Genomic DNA, 23,752 nt, shown 5'->3' on the forward strand with positions numbered 1-23,752 from the left:
ATGCTCAGTTCTTTATCATTCAGACATGATTACTTGTGGTTCCTCTGAATGCTGCTAGCCAACATCAAAATATAATCTGTATATGCATGGGTCCTCTAAAGCCTCATACACATTCAGCAAAATGTCCCTAAATGTACATTTCTGCCCCCCTTTTCACTCTTCGACACCATCTCCCGTTCAATTCAAAGTGTTTCCCCCATATTTCTTCCCCTCTAACCAAATTGTTACTTATCTCGGTTGCTCTCCAGCTCAAAGTGCCCATGACAGACAAACCCAACACCACAGTGAACTTCCGTAAGCTTCTGCTCAACCGCTGTCAGAAGGAGTTTGAGCGGGACAAGGTGGACGACGTGGTGTTTGAGAGGAAACAGAAGGAGCTCGACTCTGCACAGGTACCCAGATCACCTGACACACACACACTACCCAGATCACCAACCGGTTTGTCACCTACTGTCCCTAGTAGGGGAATATAGAGCAGAGAACTCTATGGGATCCAGTCAGTTTCTGATGTTAGTTGAATAGTGAGTGTGGGGTTTGCTGTTAGGTCTGACAATCTACTCTCCATTTCCTTTCCAGTCCAGTGATCAAGAGAGACTACGGTTGGAGCTGGAGGAGGCCAAGGACAAGGCCCGCCGGCGCTCCATAGGAAATATCAGGTTCATCGGGGAGCTGTTCAAACTCAAGATGCTGACAGAGGCCATCATGCACGACTGTGTGGTCAAGCTGCTGAAGAACCATGACGAGGAATCGCTGGAGTGCCTGTGCAGGCTGCTCACCACCATTGGCAAAGACCTGGACTTTGAGAAGGCCAAGGTAAGCCATAGGGATGGGCTGGGGAGGGCAGGGGAGAGGAGGGGGCTTAAATGAATTCCAGCTGGTGGTATGGGGATGCCTCTGAGGGCTGCAGGGATGTGGGTGAAGAGACATGGTTGAAGACATCTCACTGTTCCCTCTTGTCTGCTGTTGTCTGGCCTGTTTTAACCTGCTGCTGACCAAAGGAATATCTCCTAGACATGTACAGAAGTGTTCTCCCTTTTGGGCTCTGCCACAGTTTTAACGCTGACTCTGCAACACACACACACTACATATGCTAAACACACACGCATCCATATTGACGGCGCACGCAAACACACTTACACACTTCACATACGCTGCTGTTACTCTGTTTATTATATATCCTGATTGCCTACTCACTTTTACCTTTACCCACATGTACATACTGTATTGCCCTTGGTTCTCCTTGTAAACAGTCTTGTTAATGTTTTTGTTACTATTTATTTATTTTTAGCAAATATGTCTTACTTTTTAACTGCACTGTTGGGAATGGTCTCGTAAGTAAAATATTACACTGTAAAGTCTAAAGATCCCAGAAATGTTCCATATGCACAAAAAACATATTTATTTGTGCACACGTTTGTTTACATCCCTGTTAGTGAGCTTTTGCCAAGATCATCCATCCACCTGACAGGTGAGGTATATCAAGAAGCTGATTAAACAGCAAGATCATTACACAGGTGCACAATAAAAGATCACTCTAACAAGTGCAGTTTTTTCACAAAACAATGCCACAGATGTCTCAAGTTTTTTTGAGGGAGCTTGCAATTGACATGCTGACTAAAGGAATGTCCACCAGAGCTGTTGCCAAATAATTGAGTGTTTATTTCTCTACCATAAGCCACCTCCAACATAATTTTTGAGAATTTGGCAGTACGTCCGAACGGCCTCACAACCGCAGACCCCGTGTAACCATGCCAGCCCAGGACCGCCACTTCCGGCTTCTTTACCTGCGGGATCGTCTGAGACCAGCCACCCGGACAGCTGATGAAACTGTGGGTTTGCACAACCAAATAATTTCTGCACAAACCTTCAGAAACTGTCTCAGGGAAGCTCATCTGTGTGTTCGTCGTCCTCACCAGGTTCTTGACCTGACCGCAGTTTGGCATCGTAACCGACTTCAGTGGGCAAATCTTAACCTTCGATGGCCACTTGCACACTGGAGAAGTGTGCTCGTCACTGATGAATCCCGGTTTCAACTGTACTGGGCAGATGGCAGACCGCGTCATGTGGGCAAGCAGTTTGCTGATGTCAATGTTGTGAACGGAGTGCTCCATGGTGGCGGTGGGGTTATGGTATGGGCAGGCATGAGCTACGGACAATGAACACAATTGCATTTTATCAATGGCAATTTGAATGCAACGAGATCCTGAGGCCCATTGTCTTGCCATTCATCCGCCACCATAACATGTTTCAGCATGATAAACCACAGCCACATGTTGCAAGGATCTGTACACAATTCCTGGAAGATGAAAATGCCCCAGTTCTTCCATGGCCTGCATACTCACCAGACATGTAACTTATTGAGCATGTTTGGGATGCCCTGGATCAACATTTTACAAATTGTAACTCAGTAAAATCTTTGGAATTGCATGTTGTGTTTATATTTTTGTTCAGTGTACATCAAAAGTATTGTTCCAAGAAATAAAGTGCACATTGAATTACTTAATGGAGTGGAGTGAAATTAATTGAGTGTCTGGATGTCCACTGGAGTGAATAGTGAAAATGTTGTATTAATACACCACTTTGCATTGACCCTTAATTTCTCTCTTGTCATAGCCTCGTATGGATCAGTATTTCAATCAGATGGAGAAAATTGTCAAGGAGCGGAAGACATCGTCTCGGATACGGTTTATGCTGCAAGACGTGATAGATCTCCGATTGGTAAGTTGTGTGTGCGTCTCCCTCTGTGTTGGTGGGGCGGGAGCGGTGGGGATATGTGCGTGCGTGCATGCATGCATTCTTGAGATTTGTGGTGTGTGTGTGTGTTCTGTCCAGCTCAGCTGTGAGGATGTATTTTCCATTACAGTGAATCAGAATGCTCATTTTCAGTACCTCCATTTCATGCAGGCTCCCTGAGCACACCAATAATTAGATCTGAGGAAGAAAACAATCGGTGAGATTCTAATCAGTGAGATTTGAGCATAGAATTAAACATTCTGCACAGCCCTCTACACAATACTACTGTGCCATTGGGGCTATGTGACTGTTGGCCAATTATGTTGTACACAGTTCACTAATTCAAAACACCAGATTGTTTCTCTGAGGAAACTCCTTGCGTAAGTCTAACACTGCTTTTTTTCTCCAGCACAACTGGGTGTCCAGGAGAGCTGACCAGGGACCCAAGACCATCGAGCAGATCCACAAAGAGGCCAAGATCGAAGAGCAGGAGGAGCAGAGGAAGGTGCACCAGCAGCTGCTCTCCAAGGACACCAAGAGAAGGCCAGGTCAGCCAGGCCCATGGGCTAAATCCTCTTTAAGGCTTACAGCCACACTGGAATCCCCTCCCCATAACTTGCAGACTCAGAAATGCTACAGTGGCCCACAGTGGACAGAAGGCTCCCCCACTCTCTCCCTTCTGTCAACTCACCCCATTGTATTCTCTCAAGCCTGGGGCATGAGGTGTTGATGTTGTCAAAATTTGAGTTGTCTTTTAATAAACCCATTAACATCTCATCCCCCATGTGTGTTCCCTCTGTCCTCCAGAGCAGCAGCAGAGAGAACAGCAGAGGGAGCAGCGTGTGCAGCAGAGAGAGGAGACCTGGAACACTGTGCCCATGACCAAGAACAGCAGGACCATTGACCCCACCAAGATCCCCAAGATCTCCAAGGTCAGCCCCAAAAACACCTGTAGATCTCAACTTTTGACTTCCTCTTTTGGATGGTTTACCATGGAGGTTCACTGTTGTTTAAGTGTATTCTATTTTAATTACAAAATGGCGTTGGACAATAGTAGATGTTTGATTCCTTCAAGTCTTTAGAAGTTGGATGACATAACTCAAAATGTCGGGCTGACTTATGTTTATCCCATTAATGAAGATTTGTGTCCTCATTCGTCTGCAAGCACATGTCTTCCTGGACATGTTTGCATTCGTATTAGGTACATGGTCTTCCCAACTGCCATACAATGCCAACTAGAAGATGAAACACTACTGTGCTGTACTGTAGACATTACACCGCATCAGCTATTTTCTCACTTATAGGCATCCTGTAGTTCGTCATTAATACTTCTACAATATCATGTGGCAATTTGTAAGTCGCTCTGGATAAGAGCGTCTGCTAAATGACTTAAATGTAAATGTAAATGTGGCACGCATCCCTGTCCTCATGATATTGTACTGGTGGTGAAATAATACATGTCCACCTGCTGGATAGTTGCGGTACAACCACACAAAGCCTTGCATACTGGTGCATGGCATCCCCTGCTGGAGGAAAGATGTTAGAACCCCAGACAGTCCTCTGTGTGTCAGTACCAATGATGTATAAGGCAACTCTCCATTCTCAGAGATTGTTAGTCATTATTGCATTGTAGGCCCAGATCACATGATATGAGTATTGGAAGGTGAACTGTTTGTCATCATCCTATCTAGCCTCAGATGGATGAGAAGATCCAACTGGGACCACGGGCCTCACTCAACTGGATGAAGGGCAGTAGTGGAGGGGCCAAAGCCAGTGACTCTGGTGAGGAAACATAACGTGTCTCACACACACATTGATGATCCAGTTGAATTAGCTGTAATTGTGTTCTGGTTGAAATGTAATGTCCGCTGCTTCATCTTGTCTCCCATCAGAATTATCCCGGTCTGGTGGTGGTGGCGCCAGTTTAAACCGGTATTCTGCACTCCAGTCCACTCCATCTCAACCCACCACCCCACCTGCACAAAACCCAGAGTATGACACTAGAAGAACCTTGGGCAGGTAATGACCACATTTTGAAACTTGTATAATGGATTTGGTCTCTGAACATCTTATTTTGAGGCAAAACATTTGTGTTGTGTGTGTGTTTTCCCCTCCCTCAGTCGAAGCAGTGCAGGGAAAGAGCGAAGCGAGAAGCCCTTGAGCTCAGCCCCGCCGCGGCTTGGTTCCTTCGTTCGAGGCGTCAGTGCCAAAGAGCTGCTGGCGAGCCCGGCCCTGAGTCCCGAGGAGCCCCACAGAGAGCTAGAGAGCATCAGGAGGCTCAGCGTCAGCGAGGACAAGACTGAGCCAGAGGGCAGCAGAGCCAGGGAGCCTGGTAAGGCAACAAAACCCAGTTCTAGAGACATACAATGACCAAACACACAGAGAGTCAGTGGACACACACACACTCTCTCTAGCAGGGGAGGGCTCTTGTAACATTGTTGTTTCCCCCTGCAGTGAAAGCAGAGCCTGTGGTTGCCCAGTCTCCAGACAGACCTGCCCTCTCTGAGGAGGAGATGGAGAGGAAGTCCAAAGCTATCATTGACGAATTCTTGCACATCAACGACTATAAGGTACAGTCATTTTAAAGTGGAACTGACACCATTTGAACTGCTTTAAACACAGATAATCATCATATCGGTCTAAAATATCAAATGAGCAGTTTATGCTTCAAAAACAACTTTATAAGAGGTTATATTTGACTCAAAATTCCATTACATAGAGTAAGGCATTGCTGGCAGAATTAAATGGATGCTTAATACAATTCACCAATAAATCGCTAGGTAGTCTATTAAATTTTGCTATCAGGTTGTAAATCACAGCTAGTACATTTCTTTGCTGCCTCCATCCATTCAGGGGATGAACTGTTTCAGTTTTACTGACCTAATATTTTGAGAGAAAAAAGACAAAGTAAATTGATTGGGGAAACGCAACACAATCAATCTAGCTATGCAGTCCCGTTACATGGCTAAGACTATAGCTAGCTTATCTATTTATACTGAACAAAAATATCAATTGCAACATGTAAAGTGTTGGTTTCATGAGCTAAATTAAAAGATCCCTGAAATGGTAATGGCTGCTAACATTAGCCATCAAGCTAACAAAGTTAGTCCCAGATGAGTTTTCCAATGGAGCCATCTTTGTCTAGAGAAGTAATTTCCATTTTGGGGAAAAAAGCTAACTCTGCTCCATCATTAATTGAATCAGATGGCTCATTCGTCACAAAACCGACTGATATTGCCAACTACTTTAATTATTTTTTCATTGTCAAGATTAGCAAATTTAGGCAGGACATGCCAGCAAAAAACGTTGACACTACACATCCAAGTATATCTGACCAAATTATGAAAGACAAGAATTGTGTTCTTAGAAGTGTGAGTGGAAGAGGTGAAAAAATTGTCTATCAACAATGACAAGCCACCAGGTCTAACAACTTGGATGGATAATAGCGGATAATATTGCCACTCCTATTTGCCATATCTTCAATTGAAGCCTACAAGAAAGTGTGTGCCCTGGAGGGAAGCAAAAGTCATTTCGCTACCTAGGAATAGTAAAGCACTCTTTACTGGCTCAAATAGCCAACCAATCAGCATGTTACCAACCCTTAGTAAAGTTTAGGGGAAAATGTTGTTTGACCAGATACAATGCTATTTTAACAGAATTTCAGCATGCTTATAGGGAAGGACACTCAACAAGCACAGCACTTACATTTCTCTCAGCCCATCAGTAATTTGTGTATGATACAAATTGGAGGGGGTTTGTTTTGTTAAACTTCAGTGTGGCTTTTGGCATTATCGATCATAATCTGCTGCTGTAAAAACTTGTGTTATGGCTTTACACCCTCTGCTATATTGTGGATTACAAGTTAACTGTCGAATAAAACACAGAGGGTGTTCTTTAATGGAAGCCTCTCCAACATCATACAGATAAAATCAGGAATTTCTCAGGGCAACTGTCTAGGCCCCTTACTTTTTTCAATCTTTACTCACAACATGCCACTGGCTTTGAGTAAAGCCAGTGTGTCTATGTATGCGGATAAATCAACACTATACACGTCAGCTACTACGGCGACTGAAATGACTGCAACACTTAAAGGGGCTGCAGTTAGTTTCAGAATGGGTGGCAAGGAATAAGTTAGTCCTAAATATTTCAAAAACTAAAATAATTAGTTTTTAGAACACACATGATAACATATGCACTATATACACATGGATTTTGTGTTGTAGATATGTGGCAGTGGAGTTGGGACCTGAGGGCACACACTTAGTGTGATGTGAAATATGTTATGAATGTATTGAAAAGTTTTTTAAATTATATAACTGCCTTAATTTTGCTGGACCTCAGGAAGTGTAGATGCTGCCTTTGCAGCAGCTAATTGGCATCCATAGAAATAAATGCACAAAAAAAAGCCTTTTCTCTCAAATTTGCTTGCACAAATTTGTTTACATCCCTGGTATTGAGCATTTCTCCTTTGCCAAGATAATCCAGCCACCTGACCAGTGTGGCATATCAAGAAGCTGATTAAACAGCATAATTATTACACAGATCCACCTTGTGCTGTGGACAATAAAAGGTCACTCTAACGTGCAGTTTTGTCACACAACACAATGGCACCGATGTTTAAAGTTTTGAGGGAGCATGAATTTCCACCAAAGCTGTTGCCAGAGAATTTAATGTTAATTTCTCTACCATAAGCTACATCCAACGTCGTTTTAGAGAACTTGGCAGTATGTCTAACCAGCCTCACAACCGCAGACCACATGTAACCATGCCAGCCCAGGATCTCCACATCAGGCTTCTTCACTGCGGGATTGTCTGAGATGAACCTGTGGGTTTGCACAAACTCTCAGAAAGAGTGTGCAAAGCTGTCATCAAGGCAAAGGGGGGCTACTTTGAAGAATCTCAAATATAAAATAGATTTTGATTTGTTTAACACTTTCTTGGTTACTACAAGATTCCATATGTGATATTTCATAGTTTTGATGTCTTCAATATTATTCTACAATGTAGAAGAAAAATAATAAAGAAACCCTGGAATGAGTAAGTGTGTACAAACGTTTTGACTGTTACTGTATGTGCTCGCTTGTCACAAAATAATTTTATTTTGTCATTCTTCCCATTTGATGGTGCTTAATCTGTGCCCGGTCCTCTGATAATGCTGCATACTGTATGTGCATGCTTTTGTATTTTACTCTACAGGAAGTTTGTAACACCAATATGTGTGTTTGTATTCTCTGTAGGAGGCTGTGCAGTGTGTGAACGAGCTGGACCTGTCCTCTCAGCTCCACGTGTTTGTTCGTGTGGGGGTGGAGTCCACCCTGGAGCGCAGTCAGATCACACGGGACCACATGGGCCAGCTCCTCTTCCAGTTAGTGCAGCAGGGCACCCTGCCCAAGCCCCAGTTCTTCAAAGGGTCAGCCTGCCTACATATCCATCTGCTCTCATTCGAGCTGTCATCGAACAACTGTGCTGTATCTAAAATGGCTGTCTCCTCAGAATATCTGTGTTTCCTTCAGGTTTGCTGACACCCTTGAACTGGCGGACGACATGGCCATTGACATTCCCCATATCTGGCTGTATCTGGCCGAGCTGCTCAGCCCTGTGCTGAGAGACGGGGGCTTCTCTATGAGAGAGCTCTTTAGGTAACACCGCTACTCTACAGCACAACAATATTGTATTGTTATCTCCCTGTAAAGTTATGGGGATCAATGGGGGGTTATTATTGCATCAACAGATCTGATCAGATCACTCCACATGCAACCCACATTTATTCAGATCTCACAGTCTGCATGATGAGTAAAATGTACCCCATTCCGTTCCCTCTCAAGGATTGCTGCTTGTTGCTATCGCAGTTCTTTCATTATGGAGTGTTGATGTTGGCTCTCACACCTCCATTCCCTGCTTTCTGTAATCTGTGATATGAAGGAAAACAGTTGGGCGGGATAGAACCGCTGGAGACATCTAATGCTTTTCTCTTTGTCCACAGTGAATTAAGCAAACCTTTACTTCCTGTTGGAAGAGCTGGGGTCTTATTTTCTGAAATACTGCACATACTATGCAAACAAATGGTAAGTTACATTGTGTGGGTTTTATTCCTCTAGTTATTTTTTTCCTCTAATATTCCTGAAATAATGTTTTACCCCTTTAGCTCTTCTGACCTGAGAGGGAATTTCACACAGCATCTTGTTAATATAGCTGTCGGATATTTTTGCATTACTTTTGTCGGGGTGCAAGTGAGTATCAAGTCAGCAAACCCATTAACTATTGGATGCCAGGGTTCTGACATGTTGTCCTGTCTGTCTCCCACACAGAGCCATAGGAAAGTAGGCACCTTGTGGAGAAAGGCAGACCTCAGCTGGAGTGACTTTCTGCCAGAGGAAGAGGACATCCAGGATTTCATCTCGCAGCAGGTTAGTGAGAGAGACTCATTGTATTACGGCATGGAGGCATCCCAACAAACGGTTTCACAGCAACCTAAACCTTCTCTCCTCTCCATCTCCCCTCCTGTCAGAAGCTCCAGTTCACTGTGGTGGACTGCTCTAGCCCTGAGGCAGCCCTCTCTGCGACAGAATTGTCCCCCGAGGTGCTCAACCGGCAGCTGGAGAGACTCCTGCTGGAGGACATGGCCAGTGATGAGCAGATCTTTGACTGGGTAGAGGTATGAACTGTAACATTAAAAGCCCACTACACAGCCCAGCACAGGCACGTTTGGCTTTGTCATACACATATTGGATTATAAATACATAGTGTTGCATATTTCAAGTGAAGTGTCAGAGATCCAGGCACTGATGTCGTGCAGCTTTCCCATGTCTAACCGGAGCTTCTTTGTGCTCCTCTGTTGTCCGCCACATCCCAGGCAAATCTAGATGAATCTCAGATGAGCTCGTCTCCGTTCCTGAGAGCTCTGATGACTGCTGTGTGTAAGGCAGCGGTGAAAGGTAAGCTGTCATTCTTTTAGCGAGGGACAGTCCATTGTTTTGTATATATTATATAGCTAGAGCAGTTCACAATCATTTTCTCCATCTTTGTTTCTTGTGTAGATGAAAGCACTTCCTGTCGAGTGGACGTAGCCATCATACAGAGGAGATTGCCCGTATTACTCAAGTACCTTAACTCAGACACTGAGCGACAGCTTCAAGCACTTTATGCACTTCAGGCGCTGATCGTCACACTGGATCAGCCTCCTAGTAAGTAACATGCCACTTAGAACGTTAAACCTGAAGATTTACTATAAAGATATGAGCACGGTTCTGTCTCCTGCCCTGCACAGAACCATTTTATATTTACTTTTTTATTCTTGACAAAACTAAAATGTTTTTTTGTCACATACACCAGATCAGTGCAGTAAATTGTTTGGTTTTACAGGGTCAGACATAATAGCACGGTGCCCCTGGATCAAATTGGGGTTAAGTGCCTTTTCTCAAGGGCCCATTGACAGATTTTTCACCTTGTCGGCTCAGGTTTCTGAACCAGCAACCTTTCTGTTATTGACCCTATGCTTTATATGTTAGGCTACCTGCCACCCTGAAGACATCCTTTTATGGTTTTATTTCATGCAGCCATTGCTATTATATAAAAATGTCTTCATGAACTTACTATGAAAACAGACTCATTTAAAGCTAGAATCCTTAGTTGCTACATACATTTTTTTTAAACTTGTTAATGAATGATATATACACCCATTTACCTAGTTGTATAAAAAATTATAAATAAAATAAAATGTTATTCTTGAATAATATATCTTATAAATCACTTACAAGCTTAGTTTAATTGTCATACCCCATCAGAACCCGAAATATGCTTGTTTTACTCCAATGTTTGTAAACAATGCAAATGTAACATGGTTAAATCTTTGAATTTAACCACTCAAATGTTGATATCATGGATGGATAGTCCTTGCATACATAGCTCTGTCTATGAATTTGAGTGGTTACATTTCTCCAGGCCCATCCCTCAGCTTTTTATCAAAACATAGGTGGGGAGCCACTTATCGTTTCAATTAAGGATTCTAGATTTAAGGGATTTGGTTATTATAGCCCTTTCCCCTCTGTCTCTCCAGACCTGCTCCGGATGTTCTTTGACTGTCTGTATGACGAGGACGTCATCTCGGAGGACGCTTTTTACAAGTGGGAGACCAGCAAGGACCCCGCGGAGCAGCTGGGCAAAGGTGTGGCTCTCAAGTCTGTAACCGCTTTCTTCACCTGGCTGAGGGAGGCCGAGGAAGAGTCGGAGGATAATTGACAAGGGAGCAGGTGACCGCTGCAAGCCTCCAGGACAAGAGGCCAGCTGTTGCTACATAGAATAACTGCATCCTCGTAGCAGAACAAACGGACAAACCTACAAAATGTGTGCGGGCAGAATGACATGTATACGGCTGGAATTTTTTCTGCGGAATGGTTCTGAGACATGCCGCCATTTTGAGTTTGAATTCTAACGGCGGAAGCACTAAATACCTGTATTATACATAGAAAATATTTTTGTTTTAAATTTTAACTTACTTTTCTTTTGTTACTTTTTAAGAAGAGACTTAAAGATACATAGGTTCCGGACTCTTTAATTTATTATTTTTTTAAGGACTGCAAATATGGACGTTTATTTAACATTTGCAGATGCTCACAATGAGAACATTGATGAATAGAAATAACAATATTAATTATAATAACAATAATAATTGTGAAATAAATAGCCTCCCTGGATTCCATGTTGTTTGGTTGAAAACAGGGTAAAAAGTTATTTTGGAATGTAGGGGAAGGCAGAGAGTGATTGCACAGGGACAACTGACGTCAATGGTTATCAGTGATTAATCACAGGAAGTGTTTCCTCTGATTTGGCTTGCTCTCTATGTGATATGTACGTAAGCTTCCCAAGAGGCAGCGGTATGCATTCAAGAAGCAATGCAAGTCAGTCCACAAAAGAACATCACATGAACATAAATAAACAACAATGAACAATAGATGCATTCAAATGAAATAAGCAAAATGCAAGTTTAAAAAGCAAATGCCAGGGTTGCTGAACATGAAGCGCTTGTAATACTTCAGACCTACAGAGCAAATCAAAAGCTTGTAAATACATTAAAGACAAAAAAGGAATTTAAAAAACATAGCAAATGCAATCAATGGTGGTTATTTTGTTGAGTGGTGATGTTTGCACTACAAGAGTTTTTTTACTTGGTTTTAACATTGCTTGCAATGCAGACTGAAGTTGAAAGTTAATTTTGTGTCAAGTGCCATCTCTAAAATGAGACTACAGTATAGGAATTGTAAAAGATACATTACCAAAAGTATGTGAACAGCTGCTCGTCGAGCATCTCATTCTAAAATCACGGGCATTAATATGGAGTTGGGCCCCCCTTTGTTGCTATAACAGCCTCCACTCTTCTAAGAGGGAAGGCTTTCCACTAGATGTTGAGACATTGCTGTGGGGACTTGCTTCCATTCTGCAACAAGAGCATTAGTGAGGCCAGTCACTGATGTTGGGTGATTAGACATGGCTTGCAGTCAACGTTCCAATTCATCCCAAAGGTGTTTGATGGGGTTGAGGTCCTTGAAGGGCGGTCTACTGCCAATGTTTTTCTATGGAGATTGCATGGCTGTGTACTCTTTTATACACCTGTCAGCAAATGGTGTGGCTGAAAAAGCAGAATCCACATACTTTTGTGTATATAAGCAACTATTGGCGGACCAATGACGTTAACTAGAACAATTAGCATCTATTATTGAGTCTTTTCTAATAAGAGTTGCCAGTTTTCTCCATTCATGCACATTGGTTGAAAAGCAAATTAGCGACAGTAACTTTTCCTCAACGGGGGATTGACCGTATCTTATTTTATAACCTGTATTAGTGTGGAAATATTGTAATGAACTAGCTGAGCACGATGTAAGATGGGGCATGATTGTGGTAGGACAAGTCATATCTTGCATAGCCTTATGATGTTTGCCAGCATTCCTATGTAATGCTCATGTGATCTCTAATTCCGGTGTAGTTACTGAACTGAAGTTACACTCCACTGTAATGGATGAGCGGAAACCTCTGCAGAGGGCATTCACATACAGTCTGCAGAAATGTAAGTCTGTGTCTACCATTGCCTTTGATCACATTTCAGATGATTTCTAACTTTGACAGACTGGAAACCAGTAATGGTATTTGAAATCTAGATTGGAGCTGACGGAGACCATCGGGAAAATGAAATATTCAAACAGCTTTCATAACAAATACTTAATGGATAGGATTTCATTGGTAGCTGCAGGTATGGGATGACCTAATCTTGGAGAGACTAGGGTTAACCCATAGAGATGGACTAGTGCCCAGAAGTCTGTTTTAGCATTGGCAGCGCCATTGAGGACTTTCATCATTTTGAAGTGGTCAACTGGGTGCTGATTTCCTATGGGTTAAGGAAGGATCACATAATTCCATCCAGGTCATAAAGTGTGATCAGCCAATGAAATATATTTATGAGCAAACGTTGGCAGTAAATCGCCAACCTTGGATTTATACCTGTTCAAACAACACATTCTAGGTGGCAGTATGCACCCTTTCAATTTGTTTACCAACTCATAGAAGTAGTAGATTAAAATTGACTACTTCAAAATGGAGAAGGCCTCAATGGCGCTGCCCATGCTCTCAGAAGCCATAATAGGACAGATATATAATGTTGCGTCCTTTAACTATCTGAGTTAACCTTATCCAGCTACAATCAAGTAGGCCAACACTGTAGTCCACAGTGACTTCTGCAGGACAAAGGTTGGCGCCGGGTTAGCGAGAACATATATCTGAACCAAAGACATGTATAACTAACCCAATATAGTTCATCTGCGTATTTTACAGTGGGAGCATAGTGGGCAGAACAAGCCAGAAGGGGCAAAGTCAAGCACAAGCTAGCGATATAGTATTGGCGCGTTGTAGCGTGTATTTCCGTTAGGGAATGCCTCTGAAGTGCACAAACTAATTCCCGCCGCTGGACTTCCTCTCACTACCATATTTGGTGGTGAGAACGTTCTAAACGGATGCTTCAGCTTTATAGTCCCGGTGACGTGTCTGTGTTACCTAGTTATGTTTGTGTCTGGATCTCTCAGGTTGGAATGCCGTAGCCATTTTAGAATGGCACGTCGCGTTGAACAACAAAGGATAGTAAAAGCCAATCAGTCTCCTTTGTTGTTCAACGCGATATTCTGCATGCCATTCCAAAATGGCTGCTGTGGCTTCTGTTGTAGTCATAAGGGCGAAAAGCGCAGTTTTAATTAAAAACGAGCAGTATTTCAATCTTTAACTTATAATTTTAGATAATAGGATAATTAGGAGTACAGCAACATCTTCCATCCCTGGTACGTTTTCCCAGCCATATCCCGCCCCTTCTACGTGCTGTCCACATTCTGGTAGCTATGCGTTTCGACCTGAAGGGTTCAGATGTATTTACTGGGTCGGAACAGTTCTGGCTACTTGCCTGGTAAGCAAATCTGGGAGAAGAGATTCCAGATAGAAATTCTGCAGTATTTTATTAGAATTTATACTTTTCACATGTTCCAAATCATTATACAACATTGGCATTCAATGGGGTTGAGTAGAGCACTGCAAAATCACTGTATTACATCCCAAATAAGTATTAATTGGGTGCGTTCCAGCGGGTAGGTTTACGATCCATGTTGTTGCATTTAGTCATACTAAACAGAATATTTGAGAACCACACCTGGAGACATGTATGTCTCAGGAATCACCTGGTGCTTCGGTAAAGTTACACATTCTATCTAGCAGGTACTGAAACGTATATAAATTGCTGCCTCGTTCAGTGAGTGACGAAGTCATCAAGTGGTTACATAGCATGGAATATCCCGACTTTACACAGGATGTAACGCAAGTAATGCAGTTTGAGGGGATCGACCAGAACGAGATGCTGCAGAGATTTTCTGACCTTGCGCACATTCAGATGAGTTGTTATTTGGGATGAATACACGGTGATTTGTAGATTGTAATTCAGCACCGTGTGCCCTGCGACAATCCCTCAAATGTTCTAGTTGCATTCCAGGTTGTCAGAAGATTGCTATATATATTGTGGTTCCCGAGATGTTACCTACTACTTCCTTTATTTAACTAGGCAATTCAGTTAAGAACAAATTCTTATTTACAATGACATTCTAGGAACAGTTGGTTAACTGCCGTGTTCAGGGGCAGAAAGACCTTGTCAGCTCGGGATTCGATCAAGCAACCTTTCGGTTACTCGGCTACCTGCCGCCCCAGTACCTCTTTTGTGTGCGATTTAAAATTAACATTGGTTCAAGGACATGCATCTGGTGTAATAGAAGCAATAATTGGTATCATGATTGTCTTTGGGAAAAAATAGTATTTACATGAAGATTTAACACAAATATTGCCATTTCCCCACTCACTATAGTGGGGGATCCTGTTTTCTGCAAACAATGCCTACAGTACAGCAGTTGGCCTTTCATGGCTTCAATGAGAGTGGGCAGTAATTCTCCGCTGATTTAAATAACTATTTTAGTGCTATTCGGGATCCTTGGGGACAAAAGGGGTTAGTTATAATTATAAACTGTGGGTTTTGAGCCCTGATTGGCTGACAGCCGTGGTATATCAGACCATATACCACGCTATGACAACTTGTTTTTACTGCTCAAATTCCTTTGGTAAATATGGCAATAAGGCACTTCTGAGGTTTGTGATATATGGCCAATATACCACATTTAAGGGCTGTGTCCAGGCACTCGATGTTGATCAGGCTAAGGAACAGCCCTTAGCCGTGGTATATTGGCCATATACCACACCCCTCGTTCCTTATTGCTTAAATATCTTTGCCTTAACCACAGTTTCTAAATCCAGAGGCGCAACATCCTGGAACGCTTGCGAAACAAGCCAGCCAGGGTTTTGGGTTTCAGAAGTCCGAGTGCAGTGAAAAATCTAAAGGCACAATCTAGATTCGTCCATGTTTAATGTAGTTGAACATGTTTTTACTGCAACCTCGTGAAACTGGCACGTTTCACTGATTTTATTGTGAAGGAGTAACTTTGACGGTGTGCACATGCGCAGTTCGGCACGAGATGACCCGTTGTGTTTCTTCCCTTGAGTTTAGCTAACCAACGTCGCCATGACCTCGCCTAATAATAAAGCGTCAGCATGCGTCATTCATTTCGAACCAACAAGTGTGCTTACATGACCTTCATTTGAAATACAAGATAAAAGCGGCAATAGTACTGTTTGTCAATTTTGAAACGCCGTAGCCCGTATGCGCTTCCTCAAAATAGTCAGAATTAACGCAAAATAACTCCAATCTGTCATGGATTTTTGCGTTTTTGCCAAGGAGATCTAATAGTCTAAATTTGCACGAGGACGAGTCCTATATCCTCAAATGACAATGGGCACTTCACGGAAGAATCCCTCTACTGTTGACCAATCGCAGATGTGGGGGCGTAGACTTCAGCTACAGATGTCGGCTTGCCTCAAACATTTTGTGTGCCCCAGCATATATTATGTTGTTATAATATATGCACGAACTGTTTCGTCTGGGAAGCATGCAGATCTTCATACTATACTCAGTGGTGAAATAAGTACCCAATTGTCATACAAGAGTAGAAGTAAAGATACCTTAATAGAATATGACTCAAGTGAAAGTCACCCAGTAAAATATTACTTATCTGCAGTAAAAGTCAGTGTTTGGTTTTAAATATACCTAAGTATCAAAAGTAATTTATAAAATATACTAAAATGTATGTTTTTAAATATCAAATTATAAATCATTTTAAATTCCTTATTATGCAAACCAGATGGCACAATTTATTTTTATTGCTCCTGAGCGGTTCAGCGGTCTGTGTCACATTCGGCCATGATTGGGAGTCCCATAGGGTGGCGCACAATTGGCCCAGCGTCGTCGGGGTTTGGCCGGAGTATGCCGCCATTGTAAATAAGATTTGGTTCTTAACTGACTTGCCTAGTTAAATAAAGGTTAAAGAAAAAAATTGATAGCCAGGGGCACACTCCAAACACAATTTACGAAGGAAGCATTTGTGTTTAGGTTGTCCACCAGATCAGAGGCAGCACAGATGACCAGTGATGTTCTCTTGATAAGTGCGTGAATTGGACCATTTTCTCTGTTGATCCCGATTCACCCACTTATTTGCAAGCCCACTTTCATACAAACTCCCAAGTATGCAGTTACCAATCCTTGTTTTAACCGACATAATTTGGCTTCAATGCCTATTGAGTCTTCACATAGGAATGAGATCGATGGCTTTGTCCAGTCATTTAAACAGTCATTGACCCTAACGCCTAACCCCTACCCTAAACCTGTTTTGTAAATGTTAAATTCAATGGGGTGACGTCATAGTTGGACGTCCCAAGGATTCTACATAGCAAGAACCAACAAAGAACACACCCAACGTGACACCACACCCACGAGGTTGCTACGTGTACGTTCAAGGGGGAGGGGCACGTAAGTAACAAAAAAAAAAGAAGGAAAGGAGAGCGAAGCTATTTTATTTCAACATCTTTATAGAAAGTCTAAAGGTAAGAATATAAACAATTGTTCGTGGTTAGTCCCTGCAAAAAGCGTTCTACATTAGATATTTTGCAAAAATGCATGCGCCGTTTTCTTATTTACCAATGCAACTTCGGTGCATTTTACCATCAGCTCTATGCAGCGCCATTACGGTGTGGGGTGGCCTAAATCAATGGACAAAATGGCCATATTTGAATTTTTACTGGAAGACGTGCATCTTAACCGATATTCATTTTTGATAACTATTTACACGCCCCCACCATTCCAAAACACTATAGAAAAGTGCACACTGCTTGTGGTTTTATCGATGATTGACGATAATGTACTTTGCAAAGAGCAGTATCTTGCGTTTGATGAATGAGGCCATGATTGACGTTTCCTCGCACATACAGAAGCAGTGGGTGACTGCTTCTGTATGGGTGATGCTAAGTTGCTTTAGATCCAATAACAGTATTGTGATCGGTAATACATCATTTATATGTCAGTGCTGAGGAAATGTTTTAATTTATAATTTTGCGTCTCTATAGTCAACAGTTTGGAGTCATGCCTATACGTCGTGCAGCTGGGACTCCACCCCAGGAGACACCCCCCTTGGCTGCACCAGATGGAGGTGAGTTCAAGACCCTCGACATGAACAGGAACTATGCTTTGAGATTCAGATTGGTACCCAGCATTGACAGGCTATGAGTGAATAGTCACCCTTGACAGGACCTGATTGGAATTCTGGTGAATCTAGGTCTTGCCCGCTATTAGTGGTTATTTTAGGAAAGTGTGGAATCAGACATTGTTCAGAGTTCTTGTTGTTGAGTGGCATGTAAATATTTGTACATCTACTTGCTGAATTGACATATTCACTCTGGTCTTCCTCCTTCCACATTTCTCTTCAGAGCCTGATGCCAGCTCTGAGGAATCTGCCTCTGTTGAGGAGGAGCAGGAGGTAGCACCCGCAGCCCCAGTAGCCAAGAAGGGGGAGGGTCAAGGAGAATGTGAGGGCACAGGTGAAGGAGACCCAAAAGAGAATGGTGAGAAACCTGATGAATCGACTGGAAAGAAGACTGAGGAGAAGAAGACTGAGGGGGAAGAGGCTGAGAAGGAGTGAGTTGCTTGTGCTCAAACCCTGCAAAGGTTGCATTCATATCTATTTCGATAAATTTATTTCACATTTTCGTGCTTGCTGTGTTGTGGTTTGGCTGCAGAGAGAAAGATGGAGTGAAAGAGAAAGTCAAGAAGCCTATTAAAAGGACCATTCCTGCCTGGGCCACCATGTCTGCCAGCAAACGTGCAACGCTCACTAATAAGAGCACCTCCACCATGCAGCCGCCTAGGATGGACGACATCCTCATTGAGGCTATTGAGGTCTGTACACAACACTTATTACTAGGGATGCACAATATATCGGTGAACATATTGGAATAGGCCCATATTGGCTCAAAATGCCAACATCGGTATCGGCCCGATGTCTAGTTTAACACCGATGTTATAAACTGATGTCAAAGCTGCCATGCATACCTATATAACGTAGGTACATGACGTAATGACGCCACATAACATTTTGCGCTACACGTGCAACACAGCATTCCTAACCTAGTCCACAATGTCTGCTCTATGGCTCGAGCAGGCAACAAGCCAAGCAGTCATTTGAAAGAGTAAGAACATTTCAACGAGACAACTCAAAGGCGAAATCCATTAAAGCCAAGATAATTGGGATTCATAGCCCTTGACAATCAACCGGTCTCTGTCATGGTGATGTTGGCTTTCGCCGACTGGTCGAGCACTGGTACACATTACCAAGTGCGCTATTTTTCAGATGTTGGCCTTCCGGAGTTACACAGTAATAGCATCACTGCTATGAGCTTCACGACATACATACTATGGAATGCCATTTGTGTCTTTGCCTGTCAAAAACGATACAGTAGCACTGTCAAAGCTGTACAGAAAAGTCTGCAAACAAGCAAACACCGGCCACAAACAATGTGTTGAAAATACCGCGTTGGTAATAAAGCATTTGTTCAACCGCAACTTCTGGAGTAGCTAGCTTTAGCTTGGTACCTAGCTAGCACCAATACAATCAGTCTGAAAAAAATGACCAGTAGAAACTGCAGTCATATTCATTATTCTTAGCAATGATTTAGGAATCCTTGTAAGTATTAGCTAGGTTGCCACTTGTTGTTCAACTATTGAAATTGAACTTCAATTCATGAAACTAAAGAGCTAGCCAGCTACTTAGCCTGTTGCCCAAAGCTAATGTTATAAGCAGCCAGCTAGCTTCATCTGGCTAGTGAGGCTTGACCGGACCGGGTTATGTTTTGTGAAGCTAGCCACAATAAGGATTAGGCACAATAGTGGAATTTGCAGTTTGCCTTCAAAATAAAAGTATGTCATTGACAGTGATGCAAATGAATACAAATAGTAGAATTATGCTATATTTTTATTTTGAAGGATAACTGCAAAGTCCACTATTGTGGCTAATCCTTATTGTGGCTAGCTTCAAATAGATGGGTCCGACCACCATTAATCAAATAAGAACTGTCTTATAAGGTTATCGGTATCGGCCAAAAAATGTCATATCGGTGCATCACTACTTATTATGTTGTTATCCCTTACTCCCCACTAATGCTGCACCTGCAATTTATCACACTTCCTCTCTGCAGTCCTGCAAGGAGAAGACTGGGGCCTCAGCCCATTCTGTCATGAAGTACATTGTGAAGAAATACCCTAACCTGGAGTTGGACAAGAGGAAATTCCTTCTCAAGAAGGCTCTCAAGAGGCAGCTGGAGAAGGGCACCGTCAAACAGGTGAGAAGTCCTTATCCCTGACCACAGCTAACAGTGAATTAACATGAATTGCTCATTTTAGGTGGCAGCCTATCCTAGTGTTTGACCTGTGGGTTACATGTTGTGGTGTCCTATACCCTGTGCGTCTGGTACTTTATTGGCCTGCATACTCATGTTCCTTTACCTCCTATTCACTCTCACAGCTGAAGGGTAAAGGCCTTTCTGGAAGCTTTACCATTGGGAAGCAGCCCCCTAATAAATCCACTGCTAAAGGGGTAGGCATTTTCAGTCACCTATCTACAAACTTAAACAATAGCAATGTACCATTATCTGATTGTCCCATTTGGCTTTTAGCAGACATAATTTGAAATAAAATATACGGTGCATACCTATATAATGTAGGTACATGTGTCATTTAGCAGACACTTTTATCCAAAGCGACTCAGTCATGCTTGCATACATTTTCTGTATGGGTAGTCCTGGAAACCGAACCAACTATCATGGCGTTGCAAGTGCCATGCTCTACCAACTGAGTTTGACTGTGATTCTGATGGTTTGGTGCTAGAAGCCGATGGCAGTAGCTCCTGGGTTGAAGGCAGAGACCCTTGGGGATGCTCTGCCCCTGATCATCACACGGCTATGTGAGCCCAAAGAGGCGTCTTACATTCTGATCAAGAAATATGTGGAGCAGCACTTCCCTCAACTCAACGTGGAGCATCGGTAAATACCTTTTTTATTGTCATATTTGATTGGGAATGGTTTCAATGATCGGGTCCTGTTATTCTCTGAGTACGTAAACGCATGCTAACTTGACGTTGTACCTGACATGGTAATGCAAACTTCTGCGCAACCCAAATCTACAGTATGTTTAATGCAGTCTGAAAATAAGGAACCCACTACCTTTTGAACTGTCCAAAGTTGTGTAGGTTAAAATAGGGTTCTCAATGCAGTCACCGATTCATTCCTAGGCCGGATATCCTAAAGAGTGGCCTGGTGAGAGCTGTGGACAAGGGTCAACTGGAGCAGATCACAGGAAAAGGTGCCTCTGGAACATTCCAGGTTAGTCTTGTACTAAAGGAATGCACAATTCAGTCTACTCCATAAAGGCCTTTGGCGTCTATAATGTCAGATATTTGCTCTGAAGTGTTTCTCTCAGACTCTCTCTTACCCCCTCACAGCTGAAGCGGGAAGGGGGCAAGTTCCTGCTTAAAGGTGGGCCCCTGGAGGATGCTATCATGACGGCCATCGTGGCCATGAACGAACCCAAGACTTGCAGTACCACCACACTCCGCAAATTCCTGTTAGAGACAAACAAGGACAGCATGGAGTACCGTGTGGGTAAGACCTGTTCCCTTACTCTCCTAACTGAACCACTGCTTTGACAATGTGTGAATACCTACCTGAAACTGCAGGAGCTCTCTCATTACCTGGGTTGAATCAGAGATGTTAAGATTCTTTATTGACACTGGGCACTTCTCTTCCATCAGTGAACAGCCTAAAGAGGACACTGCAGAAGTGTAAAATGATGGGCTGGATGGAGCAGATCACTGGGAATGGGCTAAATGGGACCTACCAGCTCTGCTACCCTTACCACCCCAGGTAGAACTCCACCCTAGGAAGATTACACTGCGAAGTTCATTGCTGACCTCTGTACATAATTGCACAAATGTGTGCTATACCAGGAGCAGTATTATTCTCTGTTTAGAAAGATGCTGACTACACTACTAATCATGTCACTTTTCATTCATGTTTACTGAACCTCTGATGTACTAAATATTTCAACAGTCTGGTAGTAATAACAGAAATGCCCGCACTCTTGCAATACCTTTTATTTATTTTGGGGGGCTCAGGTTAGAGATCAGATTGTTTTTTTTATTCCACAGCCCAGCCATTCTGTTCCCAGAAAAACAGAAGGTGAAAGAGCAGAAAATGGCAGAGAAGGCTAAACGCAGAAAGATGGTTGACTCGTCTGATGAGGAGGAAGAGGAGTCGTCTGAGGAGGATGAGGAGTCAGATGATGAACCCCCTCCTAAGAGGTGAGTCCAAGGTCAAATTGCTGAAATCCAATGAAAATAGTAGAGTTTCAAATGGTTCACTGCTAACAGTGTATTTGTTCAATACGATCCTTAGGAAAGCTGTGAAGCGGCCACCACCTAAAGCACGTCGCCCTCCCCCCAGCAAGAAGTCACAGCCGGCAAGTCAGTCAAGGGCTAAGGGCAAGAAAAGAGCTGCCCCTGCTAAGAGATCTGCACCCCCAGTCAAGAAACCAGCACCCCAAGCTAAAAAAGCAGCACCCCCAGCCAAGAAGCCTGCTCCCCTAGCGAGGAAACCAGTGCCACCAACAAACAAACCAGTGCCCCCGGTTAAGAAACCTGCAGCTGCCAGTAAAGCTGTAGCCTCAAAGAAGACTCCCCCACCAGCTACGGCGGCACCCACACCAGTCAAGAAAGCTGCTCCAGCGAGCAAGCCCAAAACACCCATTGTCAAAAAGCTGACAAGCAGGGCATCAAAGCGCCCAGTGCCCAAAAAGTCACCACCTGCGAAGAAGGAAGCGGCCAAATCTGCAGTGAAGGCCAAGCCAGCAGCCCGCAAGTCCCTGAGGGAGCGGAAGTGAGCTCACTATTGACCAGTAGTGGAAGTTTAACTGTAGCTCTGAAGACTGCAGTGCTCTGCCTCTAGCCATGCTCTCTTTCGCATCATTGTTTTCTCCCTGTTTGGGGCTCTAGGATTCTTCTCTGTAGGATAGGGATGTGACAGTTATCAGTTCATGTCAATTTACTGTACTTTGAACTGTTACATTTCTGTGAACCCAACCTCTGAACACCATTGTGTAGAAAGTCCTCTTCAAATACTGTAAAATTGCCTAGGTATTGAATTGTGAAATGTCACAATTTCCCTCACACACTTGTGTATATGCAGAGATCTAACAAAATCAAAGTGACTTGTCTTTTAATTTTAACATTTAATCCCAATCCACTTTCCCATGTTTTAGCTTGACACATTCCTTGTATAAAAATATAGAATTCTCTACATTTAATCTGGAGTAAATTTTCAAATCTTAAAGAATATTGAGATTTATGTAAGTGAATTTGAGAGCATGAGAATTTTTCATGTAATGAATTGTGTTATTTAAATTACATTTCCTTGATCAGTTGCAGGGCCCATGGTTAAAATAATTAATTTGATTGGAGACTGACATAAGGAAGCAATTTGTCATTGTTATATTCAGTACTACTGCATAATATTAGGGGAATATTTTTTTAAAGTGCGTAACTAATGAACGTTCATTTTATCATATAAAGCTAAAAATAAAATAAAAAGATACAAAATCGTCTACATTCTGTGTAATAATACAAGATTTGAAGAAACTTCATTTTGAAGGTGTGGCTCATGCATACCTTGCATGCGTGTACTCTTTATGTTATGCTTTTTTCCAAGTCGTTATTAAAATTGCTATTTGTACTAAATTCCTTGTAATTCATTCTGTCATGGTCTTAAGGAAGGGTACAAACACCAAATACAGCATCTGCTGGTGGATCATAAGTTGGAGCAAATGTATACATTATAGGGTAGTGGCTACAAACTACAAATCAATAGATGTCCATTTGATTCACTCAAAGTGCTGGATGTTTCAGTTGTGGGTTATTGAAATAGATATACCTAATTTGGCAATGTCACTTTGCAAATTAGGCCATATCCAGACCGCTTATGAATCATTTTGGTGAATGAAGATATTCAAAACATTGTT

The 23,752-nt window shown here is 42.7% G+C and overlaps 2 protein-coding genes across 14 annotated transcripts in view; both read left to right on the forward strand.

Annotated features, from left to right (window-relative positions):
- LOC124003692 (eukaryotic translation initiation factor 4 gamma 3-like) overlaps window positions 1–11,832 on the forward strand; it is a 66,697-nt gene extending 54,865 nt beyond the window's left edge. For all 13 annotated transcript variants that reach the window (XM_046312211.1, XM_046312212.1, XM_046312216.1 and 10 more), the window contains 17 exons: window positions 249–392; window positions 577–813; window positions 2,614–2,718; window positions 3,143–3,281; window positions 3,541–3,665; window positions 4,425–4,515; window positions 4,626–4,752; window positions 4,854–5,065; window positions 5,188–5,303; window positions 7,971–8,143; window positions 8,247–8,372; window positions 8,717–8,798; window positions 9,042–9,140; window positions 9,242–9,388; window positions 9,587–9,668; window positions 9,771–9,917; window positions 10,790–11,832. In XM_046312211.1, coding sequence (XP_046168167.1) covers window positions 249–392; window positions 577–813; window positions 2,614–2,718; window positions 3,143–3,281; window positions 3,541–3,665; window positions 4,425–4,515; window positions 4,626–4,752; window positions 4,854–5,065; window positions 5,188–5,303; window positions 7,971–8,143; window positions 8,247–8,372; window positions 8,717–8,798; window positions 9,042–9,140; window positions 9,242–9,388; window positions 9,587–9,668; window positions 9,771–9,917; window positions 10,790–10,971 — 2,334 coding nt within the window. In that variant the 3' untranslated portion in view covers window positions 10,972–11,832. The remainder of the gene's footprint in view (window positions 1–248; window positions 393–576; window positions 814–2,613; window positions 2,719–3,142; window positions 3,282–3,540; window positions 3,666–4,424; window positions 4,516–4,625; window positions 4,753–4,853; window positions 5,066–5,187; window positions 5,304–7,970; window positions 8,144–8,246; window positions 8,373–8,716; window positions 8,799–9,041; window positions 9,141–9,241; window positions 9,389–9,586; window positions 9,669–9,770; window positions 9,918–10,789) is intronic.
- Window positions 11,833–17,101: 5,269 nt separating this feature from the next.
- hp1bp3 (heterochromatin protein 1, binding protein 3) lies at window positions 17,102–23,471 on the forward strand. The gene is made up of 12 exons (XM_046312225.1): window positions 17,102–17,238; window positions 17,758–17,840; window positions 18,118–18,325; window positions 18,427–18,586; window positions 19,882–20,025; window positions 20,208–20,279; window positions 20,570–20,724; window positions 20,973–21,063; window positions 21,183–21,342; window positions 21,492–21,603; window positions 21,888–22,040; window positions 22,135–23,471. Exons 2-12 carry the CDS (start codon window positions 17,774–17,776, stop codon window positions 22,616–22,618), a joined length of 1,806 nt encoding a protein of 601 aa, XP_046168181.1. The 5' UTR covers window positions 17,102–17,238; window positions 17,758–17,773; the 3' UTR covers window positions 22,619–23,471.
- Window positions 23,472–23,752: the final 281 nt, after the last annotated feature.

Source organism: Oncorhynchus gorbuscha, linkage group LG18 (assembly GCF_021184085.1).
Source record: "Oncorhynchus gorbuscha isolate QuinsamMale2020 ecotype Even-year linkage group LG18, OgorEven_v1.0, whole genome shotgun sequence".
Classification (NCBI taxonomy): domain Eukaryota; kingdom Metazoa; phylum Chordata; class Actinopteri; order Salmoniformes; family Salmonidae; genus Oncorhynchus; species Oncorhynchus gorbuscha.